The following is a 12,685-nucleotide window of genomic DNA, read 5'->3' on the forward strand; positions in this document are numbered from 1 at the left end:
TTACAATGCTGCACTGCGTAACACAAAAGTATCAAAAATCAGACAGAGAAAATGTGTGGGGCCACAGAAGGACCAATACAGTCTGTTCTCGCTTTAACTTAAAAAAATTAATGGTTTTTCAACGCCCTTAAATGACAGTTCAAAAGCTGTAATTTTTGCTGATGTCATAGCACATCAAGTGCCAAAATTCAGTTTAATCAGACACAGTTCAGTTGATATTTGAATGGGCTTACAACTAGCATGCAACAAATGATTTACATCTTAATTTCACAAAGACTCAATTTATGTAATTTCAAACAAGCAAACAAGCAAACTTCAACATGTTATAACCTTAGAAGTACGTCTTGTATTGTCAACTTGTAAGAGCATTACCTTATTTTTCCATAGCTATCCTGTTATACACTGGTTGCACATTACTTTGAAGAAATGATTTAAACTAATTTTTTTTATGCCAAATAAAATGAAAGAAGTGGAATACATCACCAATGTACAAAGTATCTACATCCAGATCTACACCTCACAAGTTACTTTATGGTGTATGACGGATGGCCACTAATGTGTGTCGTCAAGATTCTTTTTAATCACTAGTTGAACTTTAATATTTTTACCATTCTTCTGCTTCAATTTTATGTTCATTTCAACACACACACCTGAACTTTGTAGTACTACTGCATTTGATACCTTTTCACATCTATTTGGAATGTGGTTAATTTGACACATATATATGCAATTTTCTAACTATCTGATCAGTTTGTTAAGTATTAAAAAATGGAGAGAGAACCCGCTAACTTAGAGGAATCATAAAAACCTGTTCAACTTACTATTGTCAAGGATAAGGAATGCTTAAGGTCATGCCTTCGTTGTTGTACTACATATAAAACTTGAAATAGAGTGTGGCAGAAAAAAGGGGTTAACTCCATCTAAAAGCAATTAAAACTGAAAAAAGACAGCTGGCCAAGGAAGCTGGCAGAAGAGGTAGGGCCTAGGGTCCCTTACAGCATGTAGCAGGTGATGCACTGACCTCAACCACCCTGGCCCCATCCCAACAATAGTTTAAAACATCACATCTGTAGAAAATGAAGAACCAGTTGTTCAACTACCCATACAGAGTCTGCCAATATTGGAAGTAAAGCATCTGGAAGATCACGCTTAGATGGAGAGCAAGAAGGAGAGGCCAATCCACCAGGATGTCAGTGTTACTGTCTCTGAGGCTCCAAAAGCCCAATGTAGAAGCAGCTCATTACATAAGATGAATCTGCTGCTTAATCTGGCATGACTGATAAGGAAGGGACAGAATGGTGGACTCCTCCCAAGTGGAACACAATGAACAGCACCATAAAGTGTAAGTCTCCTTCATGATGCACAGTTTATTAGAGGAGACAGCCCATGGCATGTTGTTCCATCTCTGAATCTGCATCTGGGATCATTAAAGTGAATGCTGGGTGAGTAATCACTTCTCCTGTCAAATGATCAGCCAGTTAATTTCCCAGGAGACCAAGAGAAAGACAACAGAGCAAGCAATATGACTGGGATCAGATAAAAGATTGTGAATAGCAAATGTCACAGGGTGACAAGAGTAACTTTGATCAACAGCCTGGAGATGGCCACTGAGACACTACAAACAAAGACTCTTTCAAGAGAGGTCTGTCTAACAAAACATAGAGCTCCCTTAACAACTACCAGCTCTGCTGTGAAAACAATAGACATTTCCAAGCAGAAAATGTTGTTCTACATCTACATGATTACTCTGCAATTCACATTTAAGTGCTTGGCAGAGGGTTCATCGAACCACAATCATATTATCTCTCTACCGTTCCACTCTCGAACAGCGCACGAGAAAAACGAACACCTAAACCTTTCTGTTCGACCTCCAATTTCTCATTTTATTTTGATGATCATTCCTACCTATGTAGGTTGGGCTCAACAGAATATTTTCGCATTCGGAAGAGAAAGTTGGTGACTGAAATTTCGTACATAGATCTCGCCCCGACGAAAAACATCTTTGCTTTAACGACTTCCATCCCAACTCGCGTATCATATCTGCCACACTCTCTCCCCTATTACGTGATAATACAAAATGAGCTGCCCTTTCCTGCACCCTTTCGATGTCCTCCATCAATCCCGCCTGGTAAGGATCCCACACTGCGCAGCAATATTCTAACAGAGGACGAACGATTGTAGTGTAAGCTGTCTCTTTAGTGGACTTGTTGCATCTTCTAAGTGTCCTGCCAATGAAACGCACCCTTTGGCTCGCCTTCCCCACAATATTATCTATGTGGTCTTTCCAACTGAAGTTTGTAATTTTAACACCCAGGTACTTAGTTGAATTGACAGCCCTGAGAATTGTATTAGTTATCGAGTAATCAAATTCCAACGGATTTCTTTTGGAACTCATGTGGATCACCTCACACTTTTCGTTATATAGCGTCAACTGACACCTGCCACACCATACAGCAATCTTTTCTAAATCGCTTTGCAACTGATACTGGTCTTCGGATGACCTTACTAGACGGTAAATTACAGCATCATCTGCGAACAACCAAGAGAACTGCTCAGATTGTCACCCACGTCATTTATATAGATCAGGAACAGCAGAGGTCCCAGGATGCTTTCCTGGGGAACACCTGATATCACTTCAGTTTTACTCGATGATTTGCCATCTATTACTACGAACTGCGGCCTTCCTGACTGGCATGACATTTCAAAGCACATTCCATGCTATCCATTGTTTTACTGCCATTAGTGTAAGTACAGTAGCACCCTCATACTGCTGAAGAACTAAGAGTAACAGACACCGAAAGGAAACTGGTGTGACTTAAACTATATGTCCTTGAAACAGAGCTGTCCTAATTTGTGATCTGGATACTGACCACGAAGAAGGTGTGGGGGCACACATGAGTAAGCGATACGGTGAATTCTGGCATGATAGTGGTCACTAACTCATTGACGACAATGAGTCACAGTGTAACACTCAACACAGAGCGCTGCAGGACACCATTCTCTTGGACCTGTGAGGGGGCTGAGTAATGTACCAACTGTAACACATAACTGGTGGGGCAAACACTGACAAATAACCAGCAATGAGCCTCAAGAGCCCCACTCTCGGAATGTAAGTACAACTGGATAGTGTCAATCAGTGCCGTATGCCTTACACTGATCAAAAAAGGACTATGATGATACGGCATTTAGATAAAGCCTGTCAAACTGCTGTTTCCAACACAACCATATACTTCATTGTGAGCTGTCCCTCTCAGAAACCACACTGATAGGATGTCAAATGGTTCCGTGATTCAAGAAAGCAGTGACATCATCGGGATACCATGCTTTCAAGCAGTTTTCATAGAATGTTGGCAAGGCTAACTGGTCAGCAGCTGTCTATGGATATGGGGTTTTTGCCTCATTTAAGAATTGGGGTGGTGATAGTATCTCACCATCATGAAGGAAAAGTACCTTTTAGGCAAATATGACAGAAGACCCTGAGTTGACAGAATCCTTCAGTAATCATCAGATATTGGATTATCTGATTATGAACTTAATCAGGGCCTGGTGCCATATCATTTGATATCATGCGACATGTCAAGAGCTTGAAGCTGTTCCCAGGCACTGAAAAGCAATTTAAAAGGACAGAGGTCAGATGAGATAGAGGATAGATAATTTCTTCAACTTTTATTTTATGTGTTTGAAATGTAGACAGGTTAAGAAGAAGATACCAACACTGTCAAAAAGTGTGTTGCGAGGTGTTCAGCAAGAACCAATGCATCAGTAGAGATACCGCTGTGAAACAGGAGACAGCCCAGAACACTTCTGGATCTTTGGAGGCCCAGCAGACTATGGAACTTGGCCCAAATCTGCGATGATGAGCCATACTTTTAGCACAAAGTCGCTTAAAGATCATGAGGATGGTCTGTCAAGGATGATGTTTGAGATGTTACAGGGCCCATTAACAATCCTAAACATCTGTGGCAATGTCTTTGATCTACCATGGCACCTACTAGTGGCACCTACTAGGAGGGGAGGGGGCCCTGTAGGAAAGAGAATAGTAGTTCCAGCAGCACAGATAAATACAATGAAGATGATTCGCCCAAACTCATCAATGCAATCTGGCAAAGATGAAAGCAGAGATACACAACTGCCAGCTGGCTCTTCGAAGAGCCTAACATGGTAACTGGACTGTCAGTTGGTGACAAATTAGTGATAGAATTACCACTAAGTAATCACTGTGACAGAGATTGTCATGTTGTGAACAGTGAAGCAAAGACACGATATTACAAGAAGAAATCATATGTTCGATAGCCAAAAAGGTGTCATGGACAGCACTGAGGTGGGTAGAAACACAGTCATTGAGCAGAGAGAAATTAATAAGATCGGAAAGAAGCTGGTCAATGAGACAACATAGTAATTCCCCACAAGGAGTGGTGCACAACGAAATCTCCAAATGGGAGGAGAGGGAGGAGTGTTGTTCCATTTGAATGTATGAAAGTGCCCTGGCTGAGTGTAAATAAACAACACAAATGGCAACACAGGGTCGCTCACACTTGCATAGCTATTGCTTCTGATGTAGTACAGAGGGGAATTGACTGTACGAGAGTACAAACCAATGTACAGACACCTGTGGATGCGATCTTGAGACCAGTATGTTACTGACAAAATGCATGGTAACCTCAAAGAGTTGGGAGAATGGTCATCAGAAAAACATGTTACGTGTACAAGGGTTGCCCAGAAAATAATGCACCACTTTTTTAAAACAATTCTTTATTGAATATAATGAGAATTAAACACAGAGAATGGTGTTTTATCTACACACCCTATTTTTGCATGTAATCTCCACCCCGTTCTATGGCCTTCCTCCAATGTGAAACAAGGGTGTGTATGCCCTGTCGGTACCAATCCTTGTCCTCGTGGCGGAATCAGTGCTTCACTGTGTGAATCACTTCCTTATCATTCTCAAAATGTCTTCCCGAATGGCATTCTGTAATGGCCCAAGCAAATGGATGACCTAAGGGGGTAGGTCAGGTGTGCACCACCTTCTGATAACCTCACCCTCCGTGCCCAGCGACTAACTGTACTACTGTCGACAGTAGATGCTCCATAGACTTTGCACAAGCATTTGTGAATATTCCCCACAGTTTCTTTTTCTTCAGTGAGAAATTCATTGCTTGTAACTTACATCACTTATAGACAACATTTGGAAACTGTCCTGCAGTTCTGGTATCTGTCGGAAGTGACAGAAACTTGACGCACTAACCCAGGAGACTTCAAATAATACATACGTAATGATTAACATTAATGGCATTGTTTTCAGCTGAGAAAAAGATGCAGTGCATTACTTTCTAGGCAACCCTCATAGAACAACACAGATTACTGTACAACATGAAATTACTAGTTTATTTCTGAGAGGTAACAATGATATCTATTGCAGCTCCACTGAGTCATCATAAAAGGGTGTCATAGATAGATGTGGAGCACCCACGACAGTTCATGTCCCAGGTTAACTACATCTCATCAGAGGAGGAGGGGGGAGGAGGGGGGGAGAAGGGGGGAGTACGGGGAGTGGGGGGGGGGGGGGGGGCGGCACACCATCAATTCATACTGATTCTAAGTATGACAGCGTAGAGGATGTGGTGCCTCCAGGATATTCAGAGTAGCCTGACTTCTTCTTTATCTCTTTCACTGCTTTTGGCAGACATGACACATATGAGCAGAAGACGAGTTGGCAGCTCTAGGACCTATAGCCCACAGTCTGTGGTTCCTTCAGTTACAGACTGGTGTGTACATGCCAGAGGAGGGTGTTGCTTCTCTGGCAGGATAGGGAAATAGATCCCACAGATCGTGCTGCAGGAAACACAAGAGGAGAACGCCAATAGAACCCCACAGCCAAAATTATTTTGATAACTGCTGGAAGTCAATTAATTTAAGTGACTAATTACGCAAGTACCAAAGGTGACCTGGCCACTATTACGACAAAAGTCGAAACCATGGTGACAGAATACAGATAATTTTTTTTAAGTTTCAAAATATGAAAAGTGATCTGAGATATTCAGTTCCTGTATTTATTTTGAGTTCCTTAATTAGAGAAGAACACTTCACTGGTTGGATAGGATGGTCATTCCCACAACTGACACAGACAAGTGGTAACACACATGGTAGATTTTCATGCATTGGTCACTCTCTCTCTCTCTCTCTCTCTCTCTCTCTCTCTCTCACTCACACACTCACACTCACACACACACACACACACACACACACACACACACACACAAACTATGATTCTGACCTATTGTAGAAGCAAGCTCCCTTCAAAAATGAGGATGACATTCTGAAGATGAACTTATTATCTGGCAGACCTAGATGTACATGACATACGTAGGATCCGTCACTTCTACAAATATTCACATAGTTCTTCATCTGTCCACTATGTCAGGTCCCGGTGAAAATTTAAACCCCTTCCAGGTTTAGATTCTTACAGAATGTTATGGTAATACTGCAGTATGTCAGCAAGTTGTTTACAAGGCTGTTAATTCCCAAGATTGGGTAGGATTTGTCTTCTTGATTATGATGGAACCACTTTGTAATCTACTAGGGGAAAAAAAAGAGAGTTCATCAAATACGTTTTCAATATTCTCCACAACGAAACTTGGCTTAGTAGAGAGAAAGGATCTTCCCCCTGTTCCGATGCAAACCAGGAACTGAGGGAAGCAAGTGTCTGCAAACCACTTGGTCTTGTTTTCCTTCTGTGGTGTGGCCTAGGAGGGTAAATTCTTCGCTACATCATAGGCTGCACTATTGCTATTGTATGAAGGGACTCCCAGAGGCTCACAGTCACTGAGTGATAAAGTCAGTCTTTTCATAACACCAGATATCCACCACAGTATCACCTAGTCTGAACGAGAGCTCTTCCCCCATGTGCCACCCAGCCAGAGGCCATCTGGCTTGATGACCAGAGTCTGGAGACCCAGTTTCCCCAAACGGACAGGGACCTACTCCTCAGCATGCAAGAGGAAGTGACAGCTCAAGCATCAATAGTTTGATACCTACATGGTCAGGATGCTACCACTGTACAGGTATCTGATGATCCCCCATATGGAATGATTGTTATGCTTCCTTCCCCACACAGCGCACAATTCTGTAAAAAAATTCTTCTGTAAATTTTGTTCGGAGAGGTGGAGGTCAAACCCACATGTTGGAACCAAACATAAGTAACCAAAACGTGTGGTGTAAAATAAAGGGAAAAAGCCATAATCTACATCCTACGAATAAGTAAGACAGCATGGAATCTGCCATACAGGATAAGTTCTAAAAAAGACACAGTCAGAGAATAAAATTGCAATATGTGAAAGGAAGTAGTACTGCAAAAGTTTGGAGTGCAATGTTTGCCGTGCACGTACTTGCAAAGAGCTGCGAGCCCCGTGGGGGAGACTTATCCAATTGCAGCTTACTGTCTGTCACTTTGAGTCTATTTCTGCTGTCTTGACTGTGGTTCCTACAGCAAATAGAAACTGTAGATCATAGGGAGGAGGCACAATGAGGTGCAGGATTTTCCCATGCATATTCACTGACTGGCAAATCTGCTAATTTGTTTCCTTGAGGTCTTGTGCCCTGGGACCCAGCAGAAAGATACTTCCTGTACAAAGTCTTTGTACATAGAAGATGATGTCCTAAATAGCAAATACTTATCAGCTGGGAAGATGCATTGTACAGCTCCAACAGCATTCAGAGTGTCTGCTAGACAAGGAATTTTGCATCAACCATGTTTCTCCTTTGCCCCAGAAAGCTCCAGATTACACATAACTGTGTCAAGCATAACTACTGGTAACAACAATATGAAAAGAATAGACACTACTCATCTCATCATTGAGTAGATGACTGGCACATCAAAAAGGCACTTCTAGCTACAATTTATCAGACTAAGTCTATCATCAGATGTAGACAAAATGACACACACACACACACACACAAACCAATCATTTCTGGACACTAAGGCCCAACAGCAACTGCACGTACAGACCACTCTCTCTCTCTCTCTCTCTCTCTCTCTCTCTCTCTCTCTCTCTCTCTCTCTCTGTGTGTGTGTGTGTGTGTGTGTGTGTGTGTGTGTGTGTGTGTGTGCGCGCGTGTTTGTTTGTTTGTTTTGCCTATGTCTGACAAAGGACTTAGTATGATAGCTACACAATTACACAATATTTAGCTGTGTCTTTCCTACACAATATTTAGCTGTGTCTTTCCAAAGCGCCTGTCTGCCACTCAGAGCCCAATCTATGAGGTGAGTAACATCAAATCTTTTCATATTATTGTTATTCCATCCCAGACTTTCCATTGTTTTGACAACTACTGATAAAATAAGTTTGGTAAATCGATCTTGTGAACAGGCACAAGGGACCCTCAGAGCAACCAACAGTGTACCCTAGAACTCACCTGTTAGTGTCACATAATTGCAGATCTCATACAAAATTTTACAAACCACTAATAAAGTGCTCTAAAGCTTTGTAAGATTGGAGCAGGCATGTCTCCCTGATCTCCAATGCGTGTGACTGAGTTACTTCAGTGTGCTTCAGGTCTCCAGAAGCCTGACCCTCATGTCACTTAGTTATGGTACTAACATGAGCTTTGAGTCAAGTACAAAGACTGAGACAGTTTAACACGAAATTTATACACACATGCACTTGCTCTAAAAATAGTTAAAATCAGCAATTTCAACTCCCTCCAGTCCTGTAACTGAGTTGGAAGTACTGTGTTTTATGGACTACAAGGCACTACAGACTATAAGACACACCTTACTTTTTAAGCAATTTCTTAAAAATAACAGTTTTACCATTTTGATTATTAGATTGCAAAGCCACACTAAAAAATGTTTGATAAAACAATGTTTAAATTCTTGAAAATTGTCATCTAGTTTTGGCCGTTTTGCATTCAATACTCTATTTGCACATTTAGTGTTCCTCTTTTTTATCAGTTATTCTTTACTAGCCCACCAATTGCGAATGGTTTTTTCCGTTGGTGGAGGGCTGAAATGCTGCTCACCTGCTCTGTTTCCATGCTGTTCTGCATACACAACTACTTTCAATTTATAGCCAGCATCATATGAATACCCTTCTTTTTCTCCATTAGAATATACTGATACTGATAACACACATTACTGTCAATTCAAGTTCAATGGCACTGTAGACTGCAACAATGCATCATAGGCTACACAGTGTTCTGGGTTTGTGGGGTGGGGCGGGAGGGAGACAGTGTTAGCAAGCTCGTGAATCCTTGCAATTCATGTTTGTTGTTGCATCAGCGCACTGCTGCTGCTGCCAGTTGAATCCAATGTTGCCAGAGATAGGTCATTTTTAAAACTGGCAGGAATTTTAATTCAAACACTGGACATTTTTATATTAATTTCAAGTATAAGACAGACCTGGATTTTGGAGGTGATTTTTCAAACAAAAAAGAGTGTCTTACAGTCTGTAAGATACTCAAGAAAATGGCTGTTATAGGTTTGCAAGAGAAAGAAAATACAGTAACATTATTCACAAACTCAGATATCTGTACTGGAATACTTTCAAGGGCATTATATTGTTAGTAGCAACAACAAAGTGAAATGAAAGGTAAAGATACTTGCATTTAACATTCCGTCGACACCAATGTCATTAAACAAAGCATACTGACAAGACTGGGGAATGATTGGGAAGCAAATACAGAATATCCCATTCAAAGAAATCATTGATTTAAGGAATTCAGGGAAGACACAGATAACCAGAATCTGAATGGCCAGATGAGGAACTGGATTCTGCACCTCCCAAATGCACATCCAGTGTCTCGACAACTGGACCATCTGGTTCAAGAGACTTGCACGAAAAACACTTTCCTGATTAGTACCATTATTGTACTATAATCATCATCTGGGTATCTGAAATAAAATTAGGATAGAATGGACTGTATGGATATTGGCAGGCTGGAGCTTCCATAAACATATATGGGTTGCACGCACTTTCTGACTACAAATATATTTCTGTTAGACACTGTCTAGGAATACTGTGCCACAAATTAGTATTGTACAATTTTTCTATAATCAAAAATGTTTCTTGGGATTGCATGTCACATAGGCCTGACTCCCAAGTAGCCACATGATCAAAACCTGTACAGAGCGGCTAAGTAGCTTTCTAGTTGCAGGTGCACTGACCATTTGCCACAAAGACAAGAGACCATCACTCATTTGTTAGGTAATGTAATTACTGACTAATTAAAAAAAATTTAAAAAAATGTGTAGGATACAATGCATCCATGCCAGTAATACACCCATTTATCCACAGAAACACACAATTATTTAAAACCTGAGAATATTTTTAAAAATTGTCACCTTGCACACTTTTTTACTTGTGAAATCATATTCAAACTCACGGCACATAGAACTGCCATATAGATTCTTTCAATGCTCCAGTGCATGTTCTGAATCGGTTGAGTTACACTTTTAGAGTTATTTTAAGCCTTTTGCCTTTTAAGTAACTCATAGATACAAATCAAATACAGACAAGTCCATCAAACAATGCACCCACCTGCCTTTTCTTATAGTATATTCTTCTGTAACAGCTTCATGAATGTTATATACTATTTAACAAGATATTTGGTATGTAGCTGTAACTGAAGGAACCACAGACTGCGGGCTATGGGTCCTAGGGCTGCCAACTCCTCTTCTGCTCCTATGTGTCATGGCTGCCAAAAGCAGTGAAAGAGATAAAGAAGAAATTTGTTTCTGGAGAAAGCTGTACTGTTGTTCCTTTTACTGAGAGTAGAAGTTCTTGTTCTGGAGCTAAACATACATGTTGTCAGAAGTTGCAAAGAATACTGGAACAATAATTTGATTACCAGACACTATGCAAACTCAGATTTTTTTTATCACATTGGGGATTTTGATGCACAACAAAGGTTTTCAATGGAAGAAATCCAAAAAAGTGAAACCAAGCTTAACTACTCAATCATAAAATGCAGTGTCAGGCTAAATTCACTGTTCACAACATTTTTAAGTAACCACTTGCTCTACCTGTCCCTCTTTTCTTTAGCAGTAATTTTCTGCAATGGTGGAAAGAGGGAATCAGGCAGGATAAAGGGAAAGGAAGTGATGAATTCAAGGAGACATACCAAATAGAACAATAATTTGATTACCAGACACTATGCAAACTCAGATTTTTTTTATCACATTGGGGATTTTGATGCACAACAAAGGTTTTCAATGGAAGAAATCCAAAAAAGTGAAACCAAGCTTAACTACTCAATCATAAAATGCAGTGTCAGGCTAAATTCACTGTTCACAACATTTTTAAGTAACCACTTGCTCTACCTGTCCCTCTTTTCTTTAGCAGTAATTTTCTGCAATGGTGGAAAGAGGGAATCAGGCAGGATAAAGGGAAAGGAAGTGATGAATTCAAGGAGACATACCAAAAGTGTATAAAGTCGAGAACAGTAATATACACAAAAAGGTGTGGGAGATGTGGCAGTTTCTTCTATTCCACACTGATGATCACATACCACTACTAATGCATTTGCTTTCATCCATCCACTGATCATATTTTTTATTCATTTACCATTTTTTACATAACTTTCTCACAGCCTTATGTTCTTCAATCATTTTTCATTGCTGTAGGCATTTCCTTCCTAACAATAAGCAGTACTTAATTGCTCACATTCTAATTTACATACAAATGATGTTCATGTCCTATTTCCCTTTAGTAGCATGCAAGTCTCTTCCAATAATTCCACCTTCCGTAATCTTTTAACTTAGCGCTCCAATTAGTTACACTTCTGTCAAGTAATGACACATGTACTCACAGTCAGGTCATTATTTCCCGGATCAATTCCAAAGAAATATCAGTAGAAGAATTTCGTAGGGCATGGCACATCTTTAACTTGCTAAAAGATTGTGAGCCATATTTTATAAGAAAAAACTTCAATCTTCACATGAAGGAGTTAGTGATCATACAGCAATAATTACTTATAACATTACTTGTAGTCTTTCAATTGCAACCATCGATGAGACAATGCTGTAACTCTACTTACATACTGCTTACCTTTGTTTTTGCTTTCTGAAAGACATGGTTCTCCATTTCAACACTGTTCTTCGCAGTTGGCATACCAGATCTCTGAATTGCTTCGTCTCTGTAACACAGAAGAGTCACTGTCACAGACAAGGTCATAGGACAACTGTTTAAAAGATGTGAAGAAGAATAGCTGCAGTGCTTAGGAAGGACAAGAGACCACTGAATCATAGAACCTGGCATAGAACAAATGGAAACATGAAACACTAGCTGTAAAGATTCCATCAACAAGCTTTAACAATGCAAAACAAGTTAAGGTGTTCATGAGATTAAAAACGTCATAGAAACTTAAGCTGTAAACTGTATTAATAAACCATCACTACATTGCTTCGTGATGTTCACGCTTATGACACCTAAATATAACTGATATAATTAGTAAGGAAGTTCCTACTCTGAAAGCTGCTGCCTCCTCAGTTTTATTATATTATTTGAAGGACTTTATGGTGTAACAGTGTAGGTCAGATTCTGACAAAAATATGTTAACTACTATGACCTTAGTGGAAAGTTCAGTCTTTTGGATTCCACATAGTGTATGTCTTTGTACGCACACTAGCATCACAGATGGCACCATGAGTTCTCCTGTGAAATGAGTTATATGATACATGTTGTGGCAA

The 12,685-nt window shown here is 40.2% G+C and overlaps 1 protein-coding gene across 4 annotated transcripts in view; it reads right to left on the reverse strand.

Moving 5' to 3' along the window:
* LOC126268040 (mediator of RNA polymerase II transcription subunit 15) overlaps positions 1–12,685 on the reverse strand; it is a 129,625-nt gene that overhangs the window by 103,918 nt on the left and 13,022 nt on the right. For all 4 annotated transcript variants that reach the window (XM_049973465.1, XM_049973468.1, XM_049973466.1 and 1 more), the window contains exon 2: positions 12,045–12,132. In XM_049973465.1, the coding sequence (XP_049829422.1) occupies positions 12,045–12,132 (88 nt within the window). The remainder of the gene's footprint in view (positions 1–12,044; positions 12,133–12,685) is intronic.

The sequence above is a fragment of the Schistocerca gregaria genome, chromosome 4 (assembly GCF_023897955.1).
Source record: "Schistocerca gregaria isolate iqSchGreg1 chromosome 4, iqSchGreg1.2, whole genome shotgun sequence".
NCBI lineage: Eukaryota > Metazoa > Arthropoda > Insecta > Orthoptera > Acrididae > Schistocerca > Schistocerca gregaria.